General features: G+C 40.9%; 2 protein-coding genes and 1 non-coding gene across 3 annotated transcripts; all 3 read left to right on the top strand.

Moving 5' to 3' along the window:
- The first annotated feature begins 1,123 nt into the window (after positions 1-1,123).
- Positions 1,124-3,506, top strand: LOC146882489 (uncharacterized). Its single transcript, XM_085667425.1, has 2 exons — positions 1,124-2,285; positions 2,439-3,506. Exons 1-2 carry the CDS (start codon positions 1,152-1,154, stop codon positions 3,504-3,506), a joined length of 2,202 nt encoding a protein of 733 aa, XP_085523551.1. The 5' UTR covers positions 1,124-1,151.
- A 1,592-nt stretch (positions 3,507-5,098) lies between these two features.
- On the top strand, positions 5,099-6,272 carry LOC146882488 (uncharacterized). The gene has a single exon (XM_085667424.1). It carries the CDS (start codon positions 5,121-5,123, stop codon positions 6,270-6,272), a length of 1,152 nt encoding a protein of 383 aa, XP_085523550.1. The 5' UTR covers positions 5,099-5,120.
- Positions 6,273-10,073: 3,801 nt separating this feature from the next.
- Positions 10,074-10,180, top strand: LOC146882487 (small nucleolar RNA R71). The gene has a single exon (XR_014985675.1). It is a non-coding gene; the product is annotated as a small nucleolar RNA R71 (small nucleolar RNA).
- Positions 10,181-14,568: the final 4,388 nt, after the last annotated feature.

Genomic DNA, 14,568 nt, shown 5'->3' with positions numbered 1-14,568 from the left:
TTATGTATTTTCGAATGGTTTGAATATATATATGCTTCTTCCATTGATTTCTAGTATCTTTGTTTATGTATTTAAGGCTTGCTTTGTTTTACCCATTCATTGCATGATATTTGGGTCATTAGGTATTGGAAAATATCTCTTGAAACCTAGAATTTGAACAAGATGCCTAATGGAACTTGTATCTAGGAATGGAACTTGACCCATTAGTTGTCTTAAACCCTAATTTGTAAAGCGGGTTTGTTTATTTAGGGATTCAAGGAATTGACTCTAAATAAGGGAACCTAGGCTCATTCAACTAAGGGATTAGAGTTTGAGTAGACTTGTGGGTTGACATTAGTAATTAATGGAGAAGAGTTTTATGGTTTAATATATATGAGAGTGAAGTAGGTGAAGTCTAACTCCAACATTATCAATCCATTGCATTTCTAGTCTTTACCATTTTCTAGAGTCTTCAAATATCCAAGTTCAAATTTAATTATTTAGGCAAAATTTAATTTCATACAAAAATCCCAAATTATGAATTTATTCATTAGTTTAAATTAGTCACTAATTACGCAAATATTTAGTATACACGAGTCTCTTGGGAAACGATATCCCGGTCTTACCGGTTACTACTTGCGCGACTTGGTACACTTGCCAAAGTCTTAACAAGTTTTTGGCGCCGTTGCCGGGGACCCGTGTCTAATACTAGACTATTGTGTGATTTTTGACTTATTTAGACTTAAATTCTTTTGTGCATATTTATTGTTTTTGTTTACTTATATACGCACATTATTTTTGGGCTAACTTGTAGTTCGAGCTTGTTTTTGTTGTTGCTCTAATAGTTTATGCAGGGTAGGATCCGTACAAGGAGGACTGCATCTTCAGAACCACTCCTTGTTGATCCCGAGATAGAGAAAACTGCCCGCAGAAACAATAGTGCCACAAGGAGAAGACGAGATCAAGCACAACAAGTTGCCCATCACTCTTCTGATTCAGACACTCTTCCGTCTACTTCTTAGAATCTTGATTATTTGCCAGAAGAAGAAATGGCTGAAAATCCTCATGGTGATGGTAGGGGTCGTGAAAGACGCACTTTGGAAGATTATGCAGCGTTCACAGGCCATATCAACTTCAACAGTATTGCTAGGCCAACTGTCAATGCCACCAACATGGAGATGAAGCCAGCTCTTATTCATCTGGTGCAGAGTAATCAGTTCAATGGCCTGTCTCATGAGAATCCCTACACTCATCTGGCCACATTCTTGGAGATATGCAATACTGTGAAGATCCATCAAGTTCCTGATGAAGCCATACGCCTGAGTCTCTTCCCGTTCTCACTAGCAGGACCTGCAAAAGCTTGGCTGAATTCTTTTCCTGAAAATAGCCTCACTAACTGGGATGAAGTGGTTGCAAAGTTCTTGAGCAAATATTTTCCCCAGTCCAAGGTTAATAAGGGAAAGCAGGAAATCTCGGCATTTCAACAAGATATGGATGAGTCCTTGGGCCAAGCATGGGATAGATTCAAGGGACTGCTGAGGAAGACTCCCATTCATGGGTTTGATCAACCTACACAACTTACTCTTTTCTTGGCAGGACTTAAATCCCAGTCAAAGCTGATGTTAGATGCCTCTGCCGGTGGGAGTATCAAGTGGAAGACACCAGAGGAAGCATATGAGTTAATAGAGAATATGGCAGCTAATGATAATGAAGCCTATACTGAGAGAGCCCATTCTCAAAAGAAGGGTATTCTAGAGCTTCAATCTCAAGATGCTCTATTGGCTCAAAACAAGATTATGACTCAGCAGCTGGAGACCCTGATGAAGAAATTGTCACAACTTCCTCAAGAGCTTCAAAATGCCTCTGTAGCTCAACTCCAACAAATGCAAAGTTGTGAGTTATGTGGAGGAAACCATACCAATGGGAAATGTGCTATGCCAAGCACATCTCAAGAGGAAGTTAGTTATATGGGCAATCAAGGCCGACCAGGGAACTATAATCAAGGATGGAAACCTCACCAAAACATGGGCCAAGCAGGACCTTCCAATAGGCCCACACATCAACAAACTTACCAACATCCCTCTTTGACTGACAGAACCTCAAAGCTTGAGGACATGATGCAACAGTTCTTGCAAATGTCAATTCAAAATCAAAAGAACACTGATGCATCAATAAAAAACTTGGAGGTGCAAGTGGGGCAATTAGCCAAGCAATTGGCTGATCAACAAGGAAGTCCTTTTTCCGCCAACACCGAAGCCAACCCCAAAGAGCAATGTAAGGCCATCTTCACTAGAAGCGGAAAGGAGGTTGGACTAGGTTGTAAAGAAAAGGTGGAGGCTAGAGATAAGAGAAAGAATGAAGAAAAGATTCAAGAGGAAGAAGTTGATGAAGAGATTGTTATGGAAGAAGAAAAGAATAAAAGTGAAGAGAATGATAAAGAGAAAAGACAAAAAGAGAAGGTTGTTGTGAAACCCCTTCCCTATCCTCAAAATCCTTCAAGAAAAGAGAAAGAGAGACAATTAGCTCGCTTCAAAGACATATTCAAGCAGCTTGAGATCAAGATCCCGTTTTCTGAAGCACTGCAACAAATACCCTCTTATTCAAAGTTCATGAAGGAGTTCCTGGGCAAAAAGAAGAAATACATAGAAGAGGAAACCATTGAAGTGCAAGGGAATTGTAGTGCCATTATTCAGAAAAATCTTCCTCCAAAATTCAAGGATCCGGGTAGCTTCACCATCCCCTGCACCATTGGAAATCAAGATATGGGAAAAGCTCTTGTTGACTTAGGGGCTAGCATTAATTTGATGCCCCTATCTATGCTTAGAAAGATTGGTGGTCTCGAAGCCAAGCCAACAAGGATGACCTTGCAACTAGCAGATAGCTCAATCAAATACCCTTATGGCGTGGTGGAAGATGTGGTGGTGCAGATAGATAAGCTCAAGTTCCCGGTTGATTTTGTGGTGATGGAAATGGAGAAAGATGAAGGGGTACCACTCATTCTTGGGAGGCCATTCATGAAGACAGCCAAGGTTGTCATCAATGTGGATGAGGGAACGCTGAAATTGAAGGACCAAGATGAGGAAGTGAATTTCAACGTTTTTGAAGCGGTGCAAGAATCAACTAATGAAGAAACTAGTCTTAAGGCCATCAATGAAGTCTTATCTGTGACTAGTAGACCGTGGCAAGCTTCTAAGTTGCTTGGAAATTGCTCAAATTGTTTCTCTGCAAAAGTGAATGAAGATAGGGAAGAGAAAGATGCTCTAGTTCACCACCACTCTTTGATGGGGACTAATGCACTTAGACCCGGCCAACCAATTGTGATGAGAAAGGAAAGTGTGAAGATTTCTCCTAGAAGATTCAAGTCAAATGGGGCAAGGCTATGGGTTATTAGAGACATCAAAGTTGATGGAAGAATTGAAATTGAAGCTCCTTATTCTAGAAGGACTAAATTGGTGACTAGTGCTCAATTGAAGTTATATAGGTGTGAGGTTGGGAAGGAGCACACCAAAAGCACCAACCAAGCTTAAGCGTCTTACCCGTCAGGCTCGTGACGTTAAACAAGCGCTTCCTGGGAGGCAACCCAGTGCTCTAAACTCATTCTAGCTTTTAATTTTTGTTTTCAATTCAATATGATGTTTGTATGCATGTGTGAATTGTGTTAGTATGATTGTTGTGTTGTTGAGATGTTGAATTTTGTGTTAAATTTGCATTTGTGAATTTGTGGAAGCATAGCCTAGAATGTTGTTAAGCATGTTTAGTTTTAGGATGGTGTTGGCATGTGCTAGTTGTAGCATTTTGAATTGTGTTCAACCTTTGTGCATCATAGAATGTGGTAGTGTAAAATTGGGTTTGTGAGAATAGTAGAAGCATAGCTTGTGTAGTAAATTCATATCTTAAGTTAAGTTGTGCATGTGTTTTGTAAATTAAATGTTTTTGCTTGAGTGTGAATGCTTGTTTTAAAGTTGGAAAAGCTTGAAAAAGATGCTTGCAAGAGTGAAACGTTGGGTGGAGTACAAAAGAGTCAAAACCAACCCTACCAATAGCCAAAAATACAAAAATCTCCACCACTGCAGTAGTCGCCTGGCGCTACATTTACTCCCGCCAGGCGATATATGTGAAATTGGCCACTGGAAGCACTGCAGAAGCAAGCCGCCTGGCGGCTCCCTAGCGCCCGCCTGGCGCCACACCAGAAAAACAGCCCCAGGGTGATTTTACTGGTATACCGCCTGGCGGCTCGTGACCTACCGCCAGGCGGTACTGCTGCGCGAGCTCACGTTGGGCTTTTTAAAATCTGTTTTGAGTTGGCCCACTCCTCACACTCGTGCTGCACTCTCAAAGAACCTTAAATCTCGCCTGGCGCCGCTGTTCCCTGCTCTCACCTCTTGCCAAACCCTAATCACCTCTTGCCAAACCCTAATCCCCAATTCCAAATCCCTATTCTCGTGCCCTAACCACTCACACTCTCACTGCTGCCACACTATCGCCAGGCGCAGCTAACCCATTTCACACCAGCCACTCTTCACGAGTTCTCCAACTTATTCTTGCATTCCTCCCGTGCACTCCACTCAAGTACATTTCTTTTTTCTTTTTCTTGTGCTATCTTTTCGTGTTTGAGTGTTGTTTTGTTACTCCATTGTTGGTTCACTAGCTTAGGGTTATTTTGCTTTCATATACATGTTGTTTCTGTTGCTATTTGTGTTTAAGAACTCGTATTTGTTGTGTGGGCTGCCATTGTGATGTTGTTTTTCTGCTGTTCTGTGACCATTCACTGCATTCCATGGCTGCCCTGTTGTGTACCGCCTGGCGGTGGCCATTTTGGCCTGTTCTACCGCCAGGCGGTGGCGCCTAGCAGTGCTCACTGTTGCACGCTGGCGCCTGGCGGCAGTTTTGGAGGGGCCAGGCGGTGGCCCCTGTTTTTGCCTCTTTCTTTGCTTTTCTTGTGTTTGTAGCTTGGGTTGTGAGGCACCAATGCTACAAGAGTTTTTGCATTTGAATGACTTGACATTTTGTTGTTCTAGTTTAGTCTTTAGATGCAATTAACTCTCTTTTTGATTGAATCTCTCACTTCAATGCTAACTCTAAATTGCCTCTTTGTACCAATGTTTATTTTGCAGATGACATCCTCCTCAAATCCCAAAAGAATGAAGACCTCCGTGGGGAACCCTTCGAAAGGGCAAAAGCGAAAGGAGAGAATTTACTCTCATCACTTTCTCACAAAAGATAATGAGGACCGCTTCCAAGTGGTCATGCAACGGAAGTTGGTGGCAGAGAGGAAAGTGATTCTCAAGCCTGGGGAGGTCAACGAATTTCAGCTGGAGTTGATGAGGCGTGGCTGGGAAAGGCTGGGTAGCTATCCTAGCACTTATAGTGTAACCTTGGTGAAGGAATTTTATGCTAATGCCAAGGTTACCACCTCCGCAGCCCCCACTTTTCTCAGTTATGTGCGGGGGAAAAGGGTGCCCTTTGATGCTGACACGATCAACGAGTTCTTGGGCACCCAGCTGGCTGATGATGTGGAGTGCCAGTTTTCAGTGTTGGAAGATGAGGGCGTGGCGCCTGGAGAGCTGCTCCAAGCACTCTGCTTGGCGGGTGAAGGATTTCACAGGGGTACGATTCAGAGAGGTTCCCTTCACCCCTTGGCCCGCTTCTGGTCAGCATTTGTGCACGCCAACATCTCCCCGTGCTCCCATGTGTCTGATCTTACGGAGGGACGCGCCACCATTCTATACACCATCCTGACAGGTCGGGTGATGGATGTAGGGCAATTCATTGCCAATGAGATCCACCGGTGTGCCAACGCCGCTGGCAAGGCCGCTCTTGGCCATCCATCTCTCATCACCCATCTTTGCAGCCTGGCAGGGGTGGATATTTCTGTACCCCCGTTGGAGAAAGCAACGCAGGACCTGGACTTTTCATATTTTCAGAGGTTCTGCTCAGTTGCTCCCAGACCCAGGAGGCGCCATCAGCCACAGCCAGAAGCTGAGCCAGAGCCCGAGCCTGAGGCAACTCCCACCATTGACATGCGGTTGCAGGCTTTGGAGGCCAAGCTCGATCACCTTCAGCTCCTGGAACCCCAGATGCAGGCCTTATACAGGATGGGGATGGCCAATGCTGACATGCTTAGGGGCATCTCCCTAACTATTCCTGAGTTGCACACCCCATCAGCTGAGGAATTTGCTGCCACTGTTGCTTGGCCTGGGGCCCAGGCCACTACTACTGGAGGAGGTGGAGCCTCAGCTGCTGCAGAGGATGAGGAGGAGGATCTAGACGAAGAGGGCGAGGATGACGCCTGAGCATTTGGAGAGAGTGATTCACATTTTGCAGGACTTGTTTTGTTGATAGTCCTGATTTATTTTATGCTTTTAGTTTTTAGTCTTAACTTTCTTTTGATAGTATTGAACTTTTAGCATAGTTTAGAACTTCGTAACTTGGTTGTGGTGAACTAATCTTTTGCATTGAATTACTACTTTTCATGATCACCTTTTGTGCTTGTTATGAAATGATGTTGAATTGGCTTGTGAGCATGAGCTTGTGGTTGTTCTCATTTTGATATAGTGATGCTTGAGTTTAATTGTGATCAATGATTTTGGCATATGTTGACAATTGTGGAACCCAAATACCCTGTGAGAGGTTGTGCCCCAGAGTTGATTTGTGTGAATGCTATCACTGTGAACTCATAATTGACTTTGCTTGAGTTCAATTGCTATTCATTTACTTGCATGCTACAGGTGATCAAGGCCATCTTTCTTTTTCTTTACATAATTGAGCCAATCCTTTTTAAGTTGATTTCTTGTGCAAATCCTTTGAGTCTTATTTGAGCCTTAAAGATAATATGTACCATTCCTTGAACCTTGAGCATAGTGAAGATATTGACTACCTTACTTTGAGCTTGAGAGAGCAAATGATTGTTAGTCATGAGTATGGTTCAAGTTTGGGGGAATTATTGCTAATACAAGGGAGCATGGGAAAATTTGTAAAGTTTTTGGTTCAATTCATTGAAAAAAAAAAAAAAAAAAAAAGAAGAAAAGAAAAGAGAAAGAAAAAGAAAATTGGTGCAAGCAAGTTGGGAATTGGTTTCATTGGTTCAATAGAGAAGGGAGAAAAATACTTTCATGATTTGATTAGTTGCTCTCTTAGCTCAAAGTACTTTTGTTATCCTGAAAAACCAAATTTCCTTCTTAGCCTAGCCACGATACAAGCCATAAAAGACCTTGTGATGATAGCATGCTTGTGAAAGTCTTAGACATTTTGAACAAAAAGCAAAGTTAAAATTGTGTGACATTGTGATGGTAGAGAGAATGTTGTTTATATACATACACTAGTGGGCTTGAGTGAAACACTTGTTCTTGTGAGAAGTGGTTTCCATTGATCAAGGAAACATTTTGCCATGATTGTTGATCCCTTATAAACTCTTGCATGCACTTGTGATATTTTTGTTTTGTGAACACCATAGCTTTAGTTTGCCTTGCTAATGAAACACATGTGCTACACAATCTTTCAAATAAGAGCAGGCACAATTGGCATATGTTTTCTTGATTTGCTAGATCATTGCAATTGTGTTGTTCATCTAGGCCAAGTTACCTTTTTGCTTGAGGACAAGCAAGGTTTTAAGTTTGGGGGAGTTGATAATGTTAATTTTTACCATTATCCAAGCTATATTTCATTAGCAAAATCATCTCTTCCAAAGCTTTTGACCTACTTAATCCTCAATTTTACCTTACTTTTGTAAATAAATACATTTTGGGTTACATTTATCTAAATATACCACTAATCCCCATTTTTTGTGTCCTTTTTGTAGATGGGAAGCTTTGTCCAAAAATCCAGATTAATGAGTGACCCGGATTAGCAAGGAGAAGAAGAAAAATGTCAACAGGAAGCGCCTGGCGACACGAAGCAAGCGCCAGGCGGAACAGACCGCCAGTCAAGCGCCAACCAAGCGCCAGCCAGGCGCCTCTGTTACGAACCGCCTGGCGGTAACTGGACACCGCCGGGCGGTAGCTGCCAGTTTTGCCCACTGTTTGCTCGATACCGCCTGGCGGTGAGACCCTTCCGCCAGGCGCCTGTGTTCGCTGATGTGGCAAGTTGGCTCCTTTTCTTCTGTTTTCGCGAAGGGAAACTTATCTTGGACACTTTGGAGCTCGAACAACACGTCTTGGAGCACTTGGAGGTCTGCTAGGGCTTGTGGGAACAGCTCCATCTTCCTCTTTGTGTCTCCTCCCTCTTCCATTTCCATTTTGTAAGCTTGAGCTCTCCATGACAATGGAGAGCTAAACCCATTTTTGTTGGGGTTAGATGTAGCCACTGAACTCTTATGTATTTTCGAATGGTTTGAATATATATATGCTTCTTCCATTGATTTCTAGTATCTTTGTTTATGTATTTAAGGCTTGCTTTGTTTTACCCATTCATTGCATGATATTTGGGTCATTAGGTATTGGAAAATATCTCTTGAAACCTAGAATTTGAACAAGATGCCTAATGGAACTTGTATCTAGGAATGGAACTTGACCCATTAGTTGTCTTAAACCCTAATTTGTAAAGCGGGTTTGTTTATTTAGGGATTCAAGGAATTGACTCTAAATAAGGGAACCTAGGCTCATTCAACTAAGGGATTAGAGTTTGAGTAGACTTGTGGGTTGACATTAGTAATTAATGGAGAAGAGTTTTATGGTTTAATATATATGAGAGTGAAGTAGGTGAAGTCTAACTCCAACATTATCAATCCATTGCATTTCTAGTCTTTACCATTTTCTAGAGTCTTCAAATATCCAAGTTCAAATTTAATTATTTAGGCAAAATTTAATTTCATACAAAAATCCCAAATTATGAATTTATTCATTAGTTTAAATTAGTCACTAATTACGCAAATATTTAGTATACACGAGTCTCTTGGGAAACGATATCCCGGTCTTACCGGTTACTACTTGCGCGACTTGGTACACTTGCCAAAGTCTTAACATGCGTGCATAACTCCTTCAAGAACTTGGCATATCTGGGAATCTGTTTGATGACGTCCAAAAGAGGTATGTTCACCTCCACCTTCCTAAATGTTTCTAGGATCTCTCTGTCAACCTCTTCCATCTTCTTGCTTGGAATAGCTCTCGGAGGGAAAGGAAGAGGTGTGGAAGGTGCAATAGATGTGGAAGGATGGGTTACATGAGCATCATCATGCTTTCTCTTATGTGTAGCAGTAGGGTCAACTTCCTTTTGAGGTGTAGGCTCAGTAATGGGAACTTTAATGTTCTTCCCAGATCTCAATGTGATGACACTCACATTTTTGGGATTATCCACCGTTTGTGATGGCAAATTATCATAATTTTGAGCCTGTGCTTGATTAAGTTGCGTAGCCATCTACCCCATTTGATTTGTCAAAGACTGGATTGAGGCTCTAGTCTCCTGCTAGAGTTGCCTATTCTGTGGTATCATCATCCTGACCAACTCTTCTAGTGAAGTAGAAGAGGAAGGTGTAGGTGCAACAAGAGTTAGAGCTGGTGTGGGTACAGGTTGAACATGAGCAGCTTGTGTAGGCATAACTCTTTGTTGAGGAGGTGGTTGAGCGTTTTGAAACTGTTGGTTTTGCTGTTGTTGGTTGCCCTAGTTTCCCCATCTCATATTAGGATGATTCCTCCATCCTGGATTGTATCTATTTGTTGAATATTCATGGATTTGTTGCTGGTGTTGGGGCCTATTGTTGTTGAAAATATTAGCTGCATACGCCTAAGGAGTATCCACTAGTGTAAAGGAAGAAGAAGCAGCTTGTTGTTGCAATGTTGGCAAAGAGTCTGTGAAATGATCAACGAATGTACAAAGGTCACAAACTCTTGTAGTTGGAGCTCTCTGATTGGAAGCAAGTTGATTAACTAGTGTAGTAAGAGCATCAATCTTACTCTCCAACTTCTTGGTGTATTCGGCTGCCCCTACATCATGAATTCTTTATGCCAAATTGTTGAGAATTGGAAGCCATGTTCTCAATTAGTTGCCTAGTTGTAGTTGGGGTCATGTTACCAAGAGCACCACCACTTGCGGCATCAATCCTATTTCTATCTATGTGGTGCAGGCCTTCATAAAAATACTATAGAAAAAGATGTTCAGAGATTTGATGGTGGGGGCAACTTGAACAAAAATTCTTGAACCTCTCCCAGTACTCATGGAGGGTCTCTTCAGATTGTTGCATGATGCCAGAAATTTCCTTCCTTATTGTTGTTGTCCTTGATGCTGGGAAGAATTTGGCAAGGAATAATCTCTTCAAGTCATCCCAACTCGTGATGGACCTGGGTGCAAGGTAGTACAACCAGTCTTTTGCATTGCCCTACAAGGAATGAGGAAAGGCCTTCAAGTAGACATGGTCTTCTTGGACATTTGCGGGTTTCATGGTGGAACACACGACATAAAATTGCTTCAAGTGTTTGCACGGGTCCTCACCTGCAAGGCCATGAAACTTTGACAACAAGTGTATTAATCTAGTTTTTAAGACATACGGAACTTCCTCCTCAAGATATTGAATGCATAAACTATCATAAGTGAACTCTGGTGTAGTGAGCTCACTCATGGTCCTCTCATGAGGTGGAGGAGGTTGAGCCATATTATCAGTATGAAAATTAGAATGATCAGAATAAATAGTATGCTCAGAATGCAAGGAATGCACAAAATGAGGAGTGTCAGGAGTATGACGAGAATTAGAGGAATCAGGAAAAGTCACAGTATAATCAACATGCAAAGATGGATTCACTTGGGTTTCCCCTAATCATGCACCAAAATACATTAATTCTAGTGGTATTGGCATAACATAGGGTATAACTACAAGTATACTCAAATGAACTCCAAATGACTTGAAAATTGGTAGGATTATCCTTTGGGTGCTCAAACAGTACCACAAAAAATATCAGCTCAAAACCCAAAGTGCAAGTATTTTTAAAATATTTTCAAAAGTGGAAAAAATGAAGAAAATTCACAAAAAACATTGTTGAAATATAGAAAATGGCACTTTCTGTAGAATCTGAGCTTGATAACTAGCAAAGCGGGTACCAACAAGGTAGGAAATTAAATTCCACCCCAAATGCATATAAAATAATGTTGATTCTGATAACTAGAGCAAAAGTTATGGTCCTCTGAACTTTGACTAAAAAATTGTCCAAAATTTTTTTGAATCTCTCAAATCAGACCATTCCAACTGCTCTAGCCATTTTTCCCATTAAGTTCAATGTCTTAGAAGTGGGGAGCAAAAATTTCAAGTCAAAACAAGCATCGTAGCTACCAGAACAAAAATCCACAAGTTAAATGCCAGAATCGGACACTATTCATGCATTATTCACTACTCTAGATGACATTATTCATGCGCGCCGCGACAATATGTACTCTACTACACAGACAACACGCACACTACACAAAAACACTACCACAATCAACATATGCCAACTCAACTACACTTGAAATACAAACACACCAAAACACAAACACACAAACACAAACACACTGAAAATTTTACTTTGAACAAAACTATTGGTCCTCGACAACGGTGCCAAATTTGATAGAGGTCGTACCCCACCAAATTAAAACATTTAAATGCAGTATACGAAATTTAAACAAAGTCGTCTCCCAACGACCAATATTTTCGTCCAAAGCTTCAATTTCCAGATGAACACAATAATATAACACAAGGAGGGGGTTTGGCAGATTCAGTTTCAAGACAAAATTAAATTCGTAATGCAGAGAAATTTAACAGTTATATGAAAACACAATGATTCCTTAATTCAATTGAAAGTCCACCAATCACAAATTACCAAATTAATTGTTCTATTCGAATTTGCTCTCATGAGCCCTAAGTAATCAACTAAGGGAAAATTACCATGGATTCATTGTCATTAAGCACAACATATTTCAGGCAGTTAACACACCCACAGATTGAAGCAAGCTGTGACAGAACCCATAAACATTAAGCATGAATACGAGCCACTTAAGGTGCACACACGAATTTGAGATTGAGCATGCATCAGAAACATGTTTATCATCAAAACGCAACCTGAAATCAATGCAATTCTGAATAAAATCCAAAAGCGATCAACAATCTCATGGTTTCATTTCAATTTTGTCAAGGAATCATTGCAAAGAGCTTAGCTAGACATGGAAATGGAGCACACAAGCCCTTCAAAACGGAATTCACAAAAACAGGGCATTAAACCCTAACCTATGAATTGTTAAAACACAAATCAAGAGCAAAAGAGAGATTTTAAAGCTTCAATGGAATGAAAAATGCTGCTGTGATATATAAATCTGAAAACCCTATCAATGGGTGTTGTTCCAAGTCAATAAAATCCAAAAAATGAGCTGCCCAATCTACCAAATGCATTCAAAATGTAAATCCCACATTGGGTGATGTCAAATGTGCATAGAAATGACAAAAACTAGTGCAAAAACATAAAAAACGAGTGGAACACCTCCATGGACACCCACCAAACCTTGAGAGAGCGAAAATGGAGGTTGGAGAAGAGTGAAGAAGAAGGAGTGTGGTTGTTGCATGGGTCAAGACCTAAATCTTTTGGTCAAATCAACTTTGCCACCACTATTTACAAAATGGCTAGTCTACCACTCAGAATTACAAAAATGCCACTATTGGGCCTCAAATTTGACTCATTCACTTAGATGACGTGGAAATGATGTGGAAATGATGTGGCAACACTCTTCAACTAAATATTAATGTCCAAGATCAAAAATTGCTTCACCCAAATACCTAAAAATAATTAAAAACGAAAATTAGGCCAAATAAAGTGAAATTAACCCAAATTCGGAAGAATGGCCCAATAAAGCCCAATAGACGAAAACACACTAAAGATGAACAATTAAGCACTGAACAACTGTCAAATGGATACACAGGCAAGTAGAATGGAGGAAAATAATGACTCATCAGAACCCATCTTTGTTCTGGTGTTAGTGTTTCCAACTCACAAAGTTATTCTTAAAGTTGTGGTGCCATCCTACTTGTGCCTAAACCTCATCCCAGTAGCTTTTGATAAAGTAAGGGAAGTTAGGGTTTTGTGTTTTTATGCTGTTTTAACAAATATTGGAATGTTTGGTACTCTTGAATGCTTGTGTGGTGTTGTTGATGGTATGGAAAATATATGGTATGCTTCTGGTCATGACAACATGTGTGAGAGCATATGAGTTCTGCTGAACTCGCCTAGGCGAGCTGGATGGTCGCCCAAAACGAAAGCTCTTGCTTAACGGAGGAGCTCTCACCTGAGTGAGAACAGCAGCTCACCCCCTCTCAGTTTCAAGGGTTCGCCTAAGCGAAGGCCACTCGCCTGAGCGAGAGTAGTATCGCTTGAGCGAGATGGGCTAGCTTGAGCGAGACCTCGACGTGTTCTCTATTTGCAGTCTCGCCTAGGCAAGAGCTGGTAGCTTGAGCGAAGAGTTCCTCTCGCCTAAGCGAGAGCTCTTTAGCATGAGTGAGATTGATAGAGTTGATTGTATTCGTGGGTGTTTCATATGATTGGATTATTTGTGCTTTAAAGAATTCAAGTATGATGCCATGTATGCTCTATATGATATATTGGGATTTGAATTGATGGGATTGGTATGAATGAATTCATGGAACATGATGGGGTGGTTGGTTGGACATTGGTATGAGTTTGTTATGCATGATAAATCTATGGTTGGTTGGTGAGACATGGTTATGGTATGAGTTGGACGTAATTTCATGAACCTCTTGGTGAGATCTCATGGTGGTGTTGTATGTGATGGACGTAATTCCATGAACCTCTTGGTGAGAACTCATGGTGGTGCCTTATGTGATGGACATAATTCCACGAACCTCTTAGTAAGGTTTTATGTTGGTGCCTTAGTGTATATAATTAGGTAAGGATTCAAGTAAGGATTGCATCCTGAAACTCTAAAAAGTCAGTTAGCCTCACATAGAGCGGACTGACTCAAGTGGTGAGAGTAGCAGGAGTCCCTAGTCTTTGGTAGGATAATGGTCTTAGATGTTTAAAGGCTAACCTTGTGCATGGTAGGGTGAAATCCATTAGCAATGGCTTTGCAGAGCAATAAAGGCCACCACAAGTGCAAGCATCTAGTGAATCTGACCGATTATATGTATCCAGATAATTGAGTCTTAGAGTCTTACTTGTTTGCCATCACATGATTGTTTACCTATCTTGTTGCATGTTTATGATCTGTTTTAAGTATTTGCATGCCATAACATGTTAAAATGATTTATACTCTAGCTTACCCTTTCTGTTTGCTTGTGTTTGTCTAGTGTGTGGTCTTTCCATTTTGCAATGATCATCAATTTATTGATGTGAGCAGATGTGGAAACCCCTAGTGGTCACCAGGGTCATGGAAACTCTACAGTGTAGTCCGGTTTAGGTTGAATCTCATTTTCTTCTAGTACTCTCTGTAGGCATGGTTGCCTATGTAATACCTTGCTTATGAGCAAGCTATGTCAGATAACTGTGAACTTTTATCTTTTTTTGTTCTTGGCATTGTGTAATGCCTATGTTTTCCTTTTGGGTATATTTGAATGATTCTAAAAGATCCTTATACTTTAAGTCTTGTGTCCTTTGAATATTATAAACTATGCGATGTTTTATTTAA

The sequence above is a fragment of the Vigna unguiculata genome, chromosome 10, assembly GCF_037176805.1.
Source record: "Vigna unguiculata cultivar grain cowpea cultivar isolate G323 ecotype 2 chromosome 10, ASM3717680v1, whole genome shotgun sequence".
Taxonomy (NCBI): Eukaryota; Viridiplantae; Streptophyta; class Magnoliopsida; order Fabales; family Fabaceae; genus Vigna; species Vigna unguiculata.
Note: the sequence above shows the minus strand (reverse complement) of the source record. Positions and strands in the feature narration are given on the sequence as shown.